This window comes from Suillus plorans, assembly GCF_016647745.1.
Source record: "Suillus plorans strain S12 chromosome Unknown HD556scaffold_79, whole genome shotgun sequence".
Classification (NCBI taxonomy): Eukaryota; Fungi; Basidiomycota; class Agaricomycetes; order Boletales; family Suillaceae; genus Suillus; species Suillus plorans.
The window spans coordinates 62,919-75,264 of NW_024537463.1; the positions used below are offsets into that span (position 1 = coordinate 62,919).

The 12,346-nt window shown below is 46.8% G+C and overlaps 5 protein-coding genes across 5 annotated transcripts; 3 read left to right on the forward strand and 2 right to left on the reverse strand.

The window, feature by feature from the left end:
* Window positions 1–372: 372 nt before the first annotated feature.
* Window positions 373–1,019, forward strand: HD556DRAFT_1312737 (uncharacterized protein; the record flags this gene model as incomplete). The annotated part of the gene is made up of 3 exons (XM_041300701.1): window positions 373–573; window positions 628–802; window positions 895–1,019. 3 exons carry the CDS (start codon window positions 373–375, stop codon window positions 1,017–1,019), a joined length of 501 nt encoding a protein of 166 aa, XP_041154763.1.
* A 288-nt stretch (window positions 1,020–1,307) lies between these two features.
* On the forward strand, window positions 1,308–3,854 carry HD556DRAFT_1312738 (uncharacterized protein; the record flags this gene model as incomplete). Its single annotated transcript, XM_041300702.1, has 6 exons — window positions 1,308–1,463; window positions 1,485–1,720; window positions 1,849–1,952; window positions 2,002–2,172; window positions 2,221–3,470; window positions 3,492–3,854. The coding sequence occupies 6 exons, from the start codon at window positions 1,308–1,310 to the stop codon at window positions 3,852–3,854; spliced, it is 2,280 nt and encodes a 759-aa protein (XP_041154764.1).
* Window positions 3,855–4,352: 498 nt separating this feature from the next.
* On the reverse strand, window positions 4,353–6,832 carry HD556DRAFT_1448751 (uncharacterized protein; the record flags this gene model as incomplete). Its single annotated transcript, XM_041307483.1, has 3 exons — window positions 4,353–5,383; window positions 5,439–5,649; window positions 6,710–6,832. 3 exons carry the CDS (start codon window positions 6,830–6,832, stop codon window positions 4,353–4,355), a joined length of 1,365 nt encoding a protein of 454 aa, XP_041154765.1.
* Window positions 6,833–6,967: 135 nt separating this feature from the next.
* HD556DRAFT_1448752 (uncharacterized protein) lies at window positions 6,968–7,678 on the reverse strand (the record flags this gene model as incomplete). Its single annotated transcript, XM_041307484.1, has 2 exons — window positions 6,968–7,486; window positions 7,541–7,678. The coding sequence occupies 2 exons, from the start codon at window positions 7,676–7,678 to the stop codon at window positions 6,968–6,970; spliced, it is 657 nt and encodes a 218-aa protein (XP_041154766.1).
* A 528-nt stretch (window positions 7,679–8,206) lies between these two features.
* HD556DRAFT_1448753 (uncharacterized protein) lies at window positions 8,207–12,142 on the forward strand (the record flags this gene model as incomplete). Its single annotated transcript, XM_041307485.1, has 11 exons — window positions 8,207–8,318; window positions 8,368–8,430; window positions 8,491–8,526; window positions 8,575–8,688; window positions 8,738–8,818; window positions 8,866–8,925; window positions 8,972–9,058; window positions 9,105–9,683; window positions 9,757–10,170; window positions 11,685–11,839; window positions 11,885–12,142. The coding sequence occupies 11 exons, from the start codon at window positions 8,207–8,209 to the stop codon at window positions 12,140–12,142; spliced, it is 1,959 nt and encodes a 652-aa protein (XP_041154767.1).
* Window positions 12,143–12,346: the final 204 nt, after the last annotated feature.

The following is a 12,346-nucleotide window of genomic DNA, read 5'->3' on the forward strand; positions in this document are numbered from 1 at the left end:
TGGAGGAAGAGACAACCCAAGATGTTTCAGCAAGCAAGGTTCATTTGAAATAGTATTTATCTGGCGGCTGAGGTTTTTGCACCATTGCTGGAACTCAGCGGCCGAGGATTATTGAACACCGTCGGCCTCTTCATATTTAATGTTTTTTTTTAGTTTATACATTGTTTTCAAATGCTAGTCAACAATAATAGGTTTAAATCGATATTTATGAAAGCAATTTTGGTAGCACCAATGAGACATATGACATAGATCAGGACATCATAACAGATTCATGGGTTTGAATAACAACACTAAATTTGTACTAAATCTGTACTACATTTATCCTTTGTTGTGTATTACCAGCACTTCATCAGAAAGATTCCTCATTGCAAAATGGCTCAACAAAGGACTCAGATAAGTGATGACAAGCAGATCACATTGAATGAGAATGAACGGCTGGCCCTGCAATCACACCTGGAACAATGGAACTCCTGCAAAGGTGGAGAATGCCATGCAGTACTGAATGCTGCTGTCAAGGAAGCTCGTCTTCTGGCCCCAAAGATGGACAAGGATGCACTGAAGCGTCGCAAATATGTATGTCACTCGGCCGTCTTTAACCACTATCCTCTCAGTTACCATGCATGCCAGATGTACAAGCAATGGTTTTACAATAATGGTGCACGCAAGCAGCGCATTCGGAAGCATCTCATCAAGTACGCCCGAAAATTAGGGATCCGCACGGGTAAACCCGCGGGTGTCTCGAGGCCAACCCGTACCCGTACCCGCCACGGGTATGTACCCGTAGACACGGGTACGGGTGCAGGTGCGGGTGTACCCTCCCCCACCTGATCCCAGCAGCCACCAGTGCTTAGCGCACACGCCTGGCGCACGTCAGCGAATGCTGACGTGGCTCAGACATATGCGGAGGACACTGGAGAGCGCCAGAAGAGTGGAAGGAGGGACGAGACAGGAAGAACGAGATGGAGGGTAGGATGCAGTGTACGGCGCAAGTGGTAGTAGTAGGGCATGAGTGGTGGTAGTAGGGCGCGAGTGGTGGTAGTAGCACACTGTAAAGTTAAAGATAGTAGTAAACGAGAAAAAAACAACATGCGCACCTGGAACAAGCAGCGAATGACTGAGAGCAATGAGCAACGAGATGGGAAGAATGAGAGGGCGCGAGTGGTGGTATGCACAAGAGTAATCATAAGTTACTAAAAATGATCAGTTAGCGTGATGAAGTAGCATAAAAACACGCACCTTTGCAGCCCTAATACCACTAACTCCCCATCTAGAGTCGACTCTACATGCGCCGCGTGCGCGTGCTGTGAATGTACCCAAGCATAGAATGGCTACACTGCGACTGTGACGGGTACATCACGGGTACGGGTATTTGTGCGGGTCACAAAATCCTGACCCGTACCCGTGACCCGCTGCGGGTTACCCATACCCATGCAGTTCCCTACCGAAAATGGACAGCTCGGGAGGTGATCAAACAACAATGAAAGGCTGACGTAAAAACCATCATCGAGGAGCAGACTGGGATGAAGCCGGGGGAAAAGGGAATGATGAAACATTACCAACGTATTGTCACCGAAATTATGCAAGGTCTTACCTCCGATGAGTTGAAGGAGGCCGAGGCGACCACATTAGCATGGTCACAGGAAGGTCCACCAGCAGAAATACAAATCAATATTGCCAAGACAAAGGGTGAATCATTGATGAAGCATTTTGCAACAGAGATGTACAGGCAAGCCGGAATGAGAATATTCGTGGTATCAGCATGGAAGGAATGAGACGGAAAGCTAATGATCGAAGGGTGAGTACAGAAGGTCATGTTCAGTTATATATTGAAACTGACATGAAACGCAGTCATGATTTCAATGATGAAATTGGCGGTGGTGAACGATTCATGGATACCAAAGATTGGCAAGTTATATTGGAAGAATGGAATCCATATGCAGAGGAACAGTTCAGTAAGTGATTTTCGGTCTGCCAGGATGCATGCTCAGTGGAACCCAACAGATATGCAGGAAGGGACCGATGATCGGGTGATCCATGGAAAGACACGGCAGGTTCGACAGCTGTTTCACTTTGAACTGGATAATGAGGGCATGCCAATCATCCCCGACAATCAAGATCTTGACCTTCAAACCACAAAGGATCTAATTCATGACTACATGACAGTACATTACCGTAAGCTGGATGTTGGACATGCTTCAGCCAAACTGACATTGTGAACAGGACATTGTTGCCAGAAGCCGAAAGTTCCCGTTCCATGGGCAACAATTATATCGCAGCAAGAAGAATTCATCGAGAGTAAATATCTACCTGAGGCAACAAGAATAAAAGATCCGTCCAAGCTGAAGAAGGCTGAGGCTCAAATGCTTCTTCAATTCTGGCGTCAGAGGCAGAAACACACAACTGACACCACATTTAAATTCAAGGCATGGGTGGACTCAGATGGAAACATACACTCTCCCATTAGGAAACCAACTCAAAGGTCGGATGATCTAGCTAGAAGCTGTCAGCCATTAAAACGGTCTAGGACACACAAATCAAGAGCAAGGAACACCGGTGACCAAAAGACAGACGAGGAGTCTTCTGAGGACGATGATGATGCACGCCTTCCACCACGTCAAAAGTCAAAGCGGCTTGCAAAACAGAGAGCAACCACTGGGTCATGTCGTAACTCTCCCATCAGTCCAATGGTTGACATTGACAGCCAATCCAGCCTCAATGCTGGATGGAAAGGCAATGGTCAGGTGAAGGCGAGGGTTACCTCCATCTCCCGTAGAAAGGAGCCAGAGTCTGATGATTCCGTACAACCAAGGCCATTAGTGAAGAGAGGAATCATGACTCGTTTACCACAGATGGACAATGAGACTGATGTAACTGATCCTCCAATATCTGTCTCTCAGACGGCAATGGTAGTGATTGGCCAGGCAGAGCAAATCCAGCACATCAGGGGCGGGAAGAGAAACAGAACTGGCTCTGACTCAACCCAGGACATTAATGCAAATTCATCATCGCCTCACAACCAATCTTTACCAAAGGACATTGAAGGTGCAAAGGGTGGAGCTACAATAAATCTAGTGACACCATTGCAAAGACCATGTCCTTGGCCTGGCCTGGCCGGCCGGTCGAAGCAAGGAAATCAAAGGCATATCTTTCTGAATGCATTGACCGTCAGTCCTATCACGGCCAAACAAAATTCTGCAGCACAAGAGGATAACATCGTCGCACAACCTCAAATGCTGGTACCCAAGCCACCACCCCGGCCAGGACATCCGGAGAAGTCAAAATCATTGATGTCCACCTCGGCCATGGCGGCAATAAATGAAGGATCTCCTACAGGTGCCTTAGTGACACCAGTACCAAACAATCTACCTGTAGAGAGATCTCGGCCAAGACCTCGGCCAGCCGGAAAGATGCTTGGTACCAGTAGTCATCGTCCAACTGCCCCAGGCAAACGTGTTCTCCTTGATCACTTTGTGGATAAACAGCATTTATAGGCTTCTGTCGCAGACACCATCAGGATGGTTCAAGGTCACAATGGCTCCCTGGATGAGACACCCAGTATGTTACCGCCGAGGGATAGGAAGACTTCTGAGAAGACATCCAGAACGACTTTGATACCAACTAAAGTTCACACAGCCATAGCAGCCAACAATACTGCTCAGAAAGAAAATGCAGCTGTATCTGCAAATTGCCAACATATGGATGATCGTTCAGGAGGGACGGGTGCGGATCTGATGCTGGGATGGGAACAGGGTAAAGGCGTCAAACAATGGAGAGTAGATGAGCTGCCAGAACCTCCTAGGAAACGGGCAGTTAGAGAAAGAAGGTTGCCCAGCAGGTATGCTGACTATGAATAGTGTTGCACTACACCGATGTGTTGGCGGTTCTCATCTATCGGCCGGCCGAAATGTGTTATTTTATCCTTTATGCAATGTACATCAATACTATGATCTTGATCCTATGCTGCATATCAAATGATCACAATGTTTGTATCATCTGTCGCAAGTTTACAACAATGTGACTTGCTTAATAACTGCATGACCTACATTGAGCATCATTGCATCTCTGGTGCGCTTGCTGTTCCTGACATTGGAGTGTGTCACAATAAATGTGATCTTGACTGTACTCAATTGAATGACAATGTATTACATATGGAACTTTGATGCTTGCTTACCTTCGGTTACACGTTTCCAAATCCCCGCACGGTAAACCTTATGAAATCGGTCATTGTATTGATTCACTCAAGAACTTGCAATACAATATGGTACATTGCGGCGTTAATGAAAATGTACATAGAACATTTGACACCTATTCTACAAAATTAAACATTCAATATTAAGCATGGCCTTCCTACTTCATTGCTGGGCGCAAGGTTGATGAGAAGAATCAGACAGGCCTGGTACATTGGTGCCGGCTGGGGCACCTGGAAAAGATGAAGACCGCCCTAGTGATGACGGACTCATTGTTATGGCCATACCGGGGGGTGCTGATGCCCGAGACGAGGTTGTGGTAACCATTTGGTCCGTACTAGCTGCGGGAAGTGATATATTGGCTGTAGGAGAGGGTGGGACGGGTTGGTTAAGCATCGGCACGGATCCTTGAGTTTCTGCCAAAATACTGTAGTAATCCTGCCCGGCCAAGATGTCGGCCTGTCTTTGCTGTTCTACTGACACCGTCCTTCCTGCTACTCCCATAATTGCCGATGCCGAGTCACTTGGGTGAGTCAATGTTCCTGCAACTTGCTGGTGGTGTGATTGGTGAGAGAGGCTGGCGAAGACTCCGCTATGGATGATCTCATCAGCGACCTGCTGCCAACCAACACCTGGTGGCAAGGTGATGTTGGACTGAGATGCGACTGGCGCAGGAAACATAGGGTCATTGGAAACATATGTCCGACACAAGCCTTCATAAACGACCATCATTGTGGCCAGATGACGTGTAACCTCTGTCAGCTGGAGTTGACTGACACGGAGGGATGCACTGGTGGCCTCTAACCGGCCGTTGAGAACTGTGTTTCTCTGCTCCAACAGATCCACCCTCTGCTCCAAACCAGTGAGTCTATGTTCTCCGGTAAGGTCGAAATTTGCCAGTGGAAGTTCTTGTTGCTGCACAGCCGGTGGCACCGTCAAATTGACTTCGGCTCTTGAATCAATGTTGACCTGTACATTGCTTTGTTCCGTGACATCCAGCTTGCCAGTCCCGTCACCTGTCGCATCCATGTCGGCTGTCATGTCGTGCATGATATGATCCTCGTCAGCTGGAGGGACAATGTTGACGGAGGATCTGTCCGGCCTACGCATGGGGTCGCCATCAACAGCCGTCAATTCCTCGTCTGCGGTGTTTGGTGTTTCAGCATCAGTTATATTTGGAGATGACTCCCGAGTATCTTGTGATCGTTAGTTAGGATATACGATGGATTTCTATAGTAATTTTGTATTTACCTGCTTGACCACCAGCAGACGACACCTCGAGCAATACAGATTCATCCCTCACCACTGAGGGCTGTGTACCTACCCTCTTCTTGGTGAATGGGACTGGCTGAGCCCGAGATTTTGACCGAGTTATGTTTTTGCCTGTTGGCTCTGGTCGGCTGGTGGTTGCGGCAGGAGGGCTGACAACGGTGTCTGTCGGTGGCCTGCATCTGAGCTTGCTCTGGTGGCAGCAGTGTAGAAACAACAATACTGAGAGGAACAAATGAAGTTCCAAACTGTATCTGTAAATGTTGTAAGGTCGTGCGTTGCCTAGTCTGCTATACTTGAGACGACAAGTGTGTTCGACCCTAAAGGGGAAGCGAGTGCAGCAAGGATCTAGTAGTGCGCGCCGAAGGCGCTACTGGTCGGCTGATGCGAAGCGCGAGAAAGCGCGCAGGTGCACGCGAGGCGCGGGAAAGTGAAGGTGCGCGCGAGGCGCGGGAAGCGCGTGCACGTGTGAGCGGTAATGAGTGAGAGTAAGAGTGAGTTTGCTTAAGTGGTGATTAGATACTAGACAAGAGATACAAGCGCGAGGTGTCAAAGAATAGATTTCTACTATGTTCTCCTAGGTAGTATGTGGGTCGTAAGTGGGAGGTCGAGTCTAAGTTCGAAAGTTTGTAATAGTATGTAATGCTGGCGCTTATATACGGCGCCTAAGCGCTGTCACGCGGAGCCGAAGCGCTACCGAGTAAGGTATGTAAAGCTATATGTAAGTAAGGGTCCATGATATAAATAAAGGTGGGATGATATGTAAATAAGGGAAATGGAAATACACGTACTAGAGAGCTTGGTGGACAGTGGATGGATGCTTCCGGAAGGCTGGCGCTATAGGGCGATCAAGCGCGGGAAAGCGCGCGCGCGTATACATCGTGAAGCGCGGGAAAGGTGCGCGCATGGCGCGCGTTGTGCGGGAAAGCTGTGCCTCATATAGGGATAGCTGCAGATAGCACACAGAGTGATGCTGCAAGTTCGTGCTGTGTACTCCCTAGTGAATACTGCCATATCACACCATGAGAGGCATGAGTCTCTACAGCGGGCACATGCACCAATGGGCTTCTTAGTGTGTTTCCCGATTCCTGGCAGACAAGGCGCTCCTGCTTGCAAGCACAGATCACAATCCCATGGGCGTTTCGAAGTGGCCGATGTCCCAGGTGCTGGCTTGGACGTACTGGGCAGATTTTTCTTCTGCTGTGGTTGTAGATCGATAAACACATTGAAGGGAAAGAAAAATAATCACTAACCTTTACTACAATCGATGGAAGCATCGACCGTCCTCTTGTAGCTTTGTCGTCAGTTTCTCGCTTAGCCTTCTGCTTCCCTTTCGCCTTGCTAATGGCAGTCCTCATCAGTTCGTCGTCCTCCATGAGCTGTTCTTCTTCATCCTCGTCTTGGTCTTGGTCATCCGTGGTGTCCTGGTCTTCTGTGTCACTCAAGATCACTCTTGACTTCTGAATTTTCCGGCGTCTCTTGACTGGCCGATTGGGAGGGGCAGTTGGACTTCAAGAGTGTTTTTGGCGAGTGGATTGGGAGATGATCAGCCGATAGGGTGTCGATGGTTTAGCTTCCTTTCCCTTTCCCTTGCCCTTGCCCTTGCCCTTTGTTTCCGTCAAGCTGGATACAGGTCCAAATGATCGAGGCCGGGAGGATGTGTGAGATTGAATCTGAGATGGGCGAGGGGGGGTAGTATGGAAATGTCGGGCGATGTGGTCTGGCTTCGCTGTGGGATTAGGATTGACCTCCAACATGGCAGCAGCTGCAGATGTAGATGCCATGTCTGAAAATCCGGTTGCCAAAGATGGCATGGTTGCTGGTTCGACTGTATGGTTAGCGATGTACACACGAGCTTTTTCCTTGAAGGGGTGGTCGTCGATACGAGGGTCATCATGTCGTAGCGATCGCCAGTCAATCGACCTCAAGAACTTTCTCTGGTAGGTGGTGTCCTTGACCTCTGTGGCAATGGACAACACCATCAGCAGGATTAATGTGGCCGATCGGCCATGAGAACCTAACACTGATGACTACATTGATAAGATAGGATTCATCAGTGTGATCACAACCGAGCTGAGACTTACAAGTTCAATTGCTAAAGAAAATGCCTGCTTCTGATGCTCTGGGTGGCCATCTTGCATCTTCAACGCCTTGGAGACAATGTCTTGCATCTTGTTGTATGCAAGTTCCATGGCAGCATTGGATTCTGTGTGAGAGGACATCTTTTGTGATCGCGAAATGTACTCGATTTCGAGTGGGAGTTGAATTGAAGAGAAGTAAAGTGACGAACAAAGTTACGAGATGCTCGGACCGGCTGGCCAACATCATGTGATGTTGTACCTGTGGGAATTCATTTATTTCTACAACCTTAATTGTTAATGTGCATTAATTGTGGGTTCTCACACACGTGATGTACTGGTAGCTAAGTTGAATGTGACATCATTGTGGCCCTAAGTTACTGCATTGATCACAATTTTGTAGATTTCGACGGTTCATTATCAGCATTTGTAGAATGGCGCATCGTGTATGATTCAATATAGTATCCGACTACAGTTCCAACAGTCAGTTCCTTCCCATTTTATGTTATTTTTGGTTGACTCTTGAACCTTGGATGTTTAGATGAAATGGCCAATTTTTTCACCGGCTATGATAATTTCAGTGAGGATCAAGACATTGTCGCATCGGACCAGCATAAGTTCATTCTCCGTTGAGAAGATTTTGGCTGACTCTCGGTCGTACTATGAGTGGACATGTTAGATTTTGAAACAGGTTACGCCACTCAATCCAGTGGCAACACTGATGACTGGCCAGGTATTATTGAGTCCAAGGATGACATTACCATCTCAAACTCAATTGTAGATTGTAAGTTTCACATACTATGTACTTCAGCTGACATTGGTCACATCTACAGATGACATGTTACATGTTTTCGCTGGCAATGAAAAAGTTCCAGTTGAGATCGAAAAACCATTCAGTAAGTTCTATTTGCCATCATATAGCAAACTTACAGACAACCCGCGGATTTTCCATGCAGGCTATGACACACCATCCTTGCCATCGGCCCAACAAGGTGTGGATTGTATTCTTGCACAGTACATACTAATAGCATGTATTACAGCCTCATTCGATTGCAACTATGACAATGACGATGGCATATCCATGTCACAAGCCCTCCCTGTGACTGTCAACACATCTGAAAAACCGGTTGCTGATACATTCAGGCCCCCAATGTGTAGGTCAGCTATCATCATGCTTTGCGAGTACTTATTGTTGTCTTGAAGTGTCGGTGCCCTTTGTCCATTACAGTGATGAGAATGGGTACCTGCAACATGATTTTTTACCCAGACAATCACCACAAACTTGTATGTTTTCATTTTGGCACATATGATCATCCTGATGCTTCTGTCAGCATGTTCTGAAGAGGATGATGTACCTACCGAAAAATATCTTGCAGAAATGAATGAAGCAGGTAGCTTGTCGAATTTTATTTTACAATACAACTTAATGATTTTCAGACAAGGTATTTCTGGGATATGGCCATATGTTACCAGAATCAACATATAAGAAATTACTTGGTCTGTGCGAGCCACGGCCGGCTGCTGGTATGTCCTCCATTACGTTATCTCAGATCTCACATAATCAATTTAGCCGAAATATACCCAGGCTGTGATGATGATGCAGTACAATCACAAGCCTCATCTGAAAATAGCACATCTGTGCTCGCGGACTTCGGGCCGACAGCGACAAACGAACCTAATTCAAAGACAAACCATCTTTACGGTCGCATCTCTGTTGATACACCATCGCCTTGTGCTGTCGACCTCATGTGCACAGAAGAATCGGCTGACGATGTGTTCATGGCTGATCTGTACCTTGGGTATGAGGAAGATGACATCACAACCACACCTCAAAACCCTCAAGGCTACCGGGCAGATGTCGAGCAATCCCCTCAGATCCTATTACCGGCCAATCTTGACTTTGGTTATGAGGGCGATTTCTTGCCAATCGCACCGTTAGATCGTCCAGTACATCCAACAGCAATGGAGTCATCACCTGACGTTGAATTGCCGGCTAATCTAGACTTTGGGTATGAGGACAAGATTTTCTCTATGAAGTCATCAGATCATGCTCTTCATTCAACTGTTACGGAACCATCACCTGACATGGTGTCGCCGGCCGACCTTTGCTTGAGGCATGAAGGTGAGGCCATCCAAACCACGCCTTCAGGTGAGTCAGTCAATCATACTGTTCAACACTCGCCTGAAACTATGTCCATCTGATTCTTTCTGTGGTTACGCAGATGAGGCTCTCCCCACTACATCCTCAAATCGTTTAGTGCGGCTAAATGACATCACGGCATCTATGGATCCATCGCTGCCAGCCGATTTGTGCTTGGGGTACGAGGACGAGGCTCTCCTGACCATAGCCTCAAATAGCACAATCGGGCCAACACTTGTAAATCTGTCGGCCGGCATCACATTACCAGTTGATCTGTGCTTGGGGTATGAGGATGAGTCCATTGTGAATGAGCTGTCGACACGAGCTGTACTTGCCAGTCAAGTTGAGAACTTAGGTGGCCGTGCAGCCCCACAAGCGTCCCGGAAATCCCCCAGGACGGCGGACGGCCTTCAAAACCACGATCCTTTGTACGCTGATGCTGCGGAGGCCGTCGCCCGTGTCATACATCACTTGGAGGTCAATGATGACCATGAAAGTAAGTCAAAGCACTCTGTCACATATTTCGACTCATGACACATCTTTCAGTCGATTGAATTGCCAGAGATCTCGTGTCTTCAGGTATTGGGAATTGCCGTGAACCCACGGCCGAAGAAATGATATATGCCAGACGTGTGGTGAAGGTATCATATGCTGAACGAAGAGACAGGGTCACACGAGCATGTAGAGATCTGGTCAGGTTATACAGAGTTCTTGACTATCATCGTGGAATGCTTGGCTCACTAGATGATTTAATATACAATGTGCAGAGATTGGAGGAGGAACAGGATCACGACGATGAGGATTGACATGCATACTTTTGAATACATCGTTACATTTACTACGCATTCAGATACATTTCTACAAATTGGTACAATATTGGCGATCTGAACTGTATTCATCATCCAGTGAACAACATTAATATATAAAGCTAGGAGAAAAATATATTGACCAGCATCCTAGCTTGAATGTTTTATGTCATGCACGATGTCATGGTAGCAGATTTTTCCAAATGCTGGATGAGCGATGTCCATTGGGTTTGTTGCATTTCGGCTGAAAGCACCATCCTTCACCCTGAGATTAATGAAAAAACTTCGCACATAATGTATGATAGTTCAAAGTGCTAGCAACAAGATGTTATAGTTTGATCTGACCAAAGACAGCAATATAGAACCAAGCTCCGGCCCAAGTATCCATGTTGGTTTGGTTGCAATCTGGCCAAAGGATGTGTCAAGTGAACAATTATTGAACATCACACATAATATAAGATGATTCTTTCTATCGGTTGAGGGATGTCTGCGTGTTCGGTTTCAATACAGCCATATGCACTATGCTTTAAGTGGAGAATTATTTGGAATGTCGCACAAAATAGAATAGTTTTCTAAACTCCGGCGATGGCACCATGCTTCAATTTCAGGGTCATGATTTAACAGTGAGCATTGTAAGAGATAACATAATAAATCGTTCCAAAGTCCGGCCGAGAGATGTATGCTGAGTTTAAATCTCCACCAGTCCTCATCACGACATAATAGCTGTTACATTGATCTCAACTAATGTCATGCACTTCCGACAACTCATCCTGGAACGACTCGCCCTCAACTGGCCATTGTCCAATGAAAGGCAAACGACCTGGAGGTCACTATAATGATCCACTACCATACTTCACACTCTGGGATGCTGCCAATGTATTCGAGTTTGCGACATCCCGATTCATGGCCATCCGCCATGCCATTGGCAAGAGCTATGTGCAGCGCACACCCAAACAAATCAATTGCTGGGAAAGCACATTATTTGGGAAGCACAAGTGAGTTTTGTTCTTGACTCTTGTGCCTCCAATAAATTGACCCGATGTTGAGACATTTGTCTTGCCATTCGTTAATGTCTGCATGGGAGCCAACATGCAGCCCACTCTACTGTTTTTTCTGGTGCAGATAGCGGGCCTCGTCGGCAGGTGGCAGTTGGGGTTGTTTTGCTACGAAGAACTCGCCCATTCATTCCTCACTTGCCCTACAGAGAAGCATCTCTGTTTGTTTGAAGGTCGTCGGCTTGTAGAATATTACCCTTATTCCTGGTGGAATGACTGCTGGGACATGCGTTTCCAGACTGCAGAAGTTCAGTTAACCTTTACAGAAGTGATGGACATCGTGAACGAACATTTTCAGCAACGGGTGAGATTTCAGTCATTTTGCAATGCGTCGGCTGACATAGGACAGCCGGAGGGTGCATTACTGGCTGCTTTACCCACCACCATGAATCCTCAGGGAGGTCCATTGAGTAGGCAACTTCTCGCAGTCAGGGCAGCAGCAGCACGTGCTACTGATGAAGTTCGCCGAATGATTGAAGATAAACAGATTGAGGCTGTCATCAGTGCTGAGTGTCTCGGCCACCCGGAGGAGATTAACATTGGCCATGCTATGGAAGCTTCCCACCGTGTGGTACATTGTGCAAGACAGATGGTGACGACTCCGTAGTTATAATTTACACCTTGATCACCTGCACATAACAACTTCACGCTCCATAAATTGTGTTATATTATATGTTGAGGTTCAAATTTAGCCTATGATTCATGATATCATGGAATATGTATTTAATGACACCAACAACAGCAGTCAGCCAATGAAACGTCCTTTGGCTTTGATTATGTAACCCTTTAAAATCAGGTAATCATATAATTT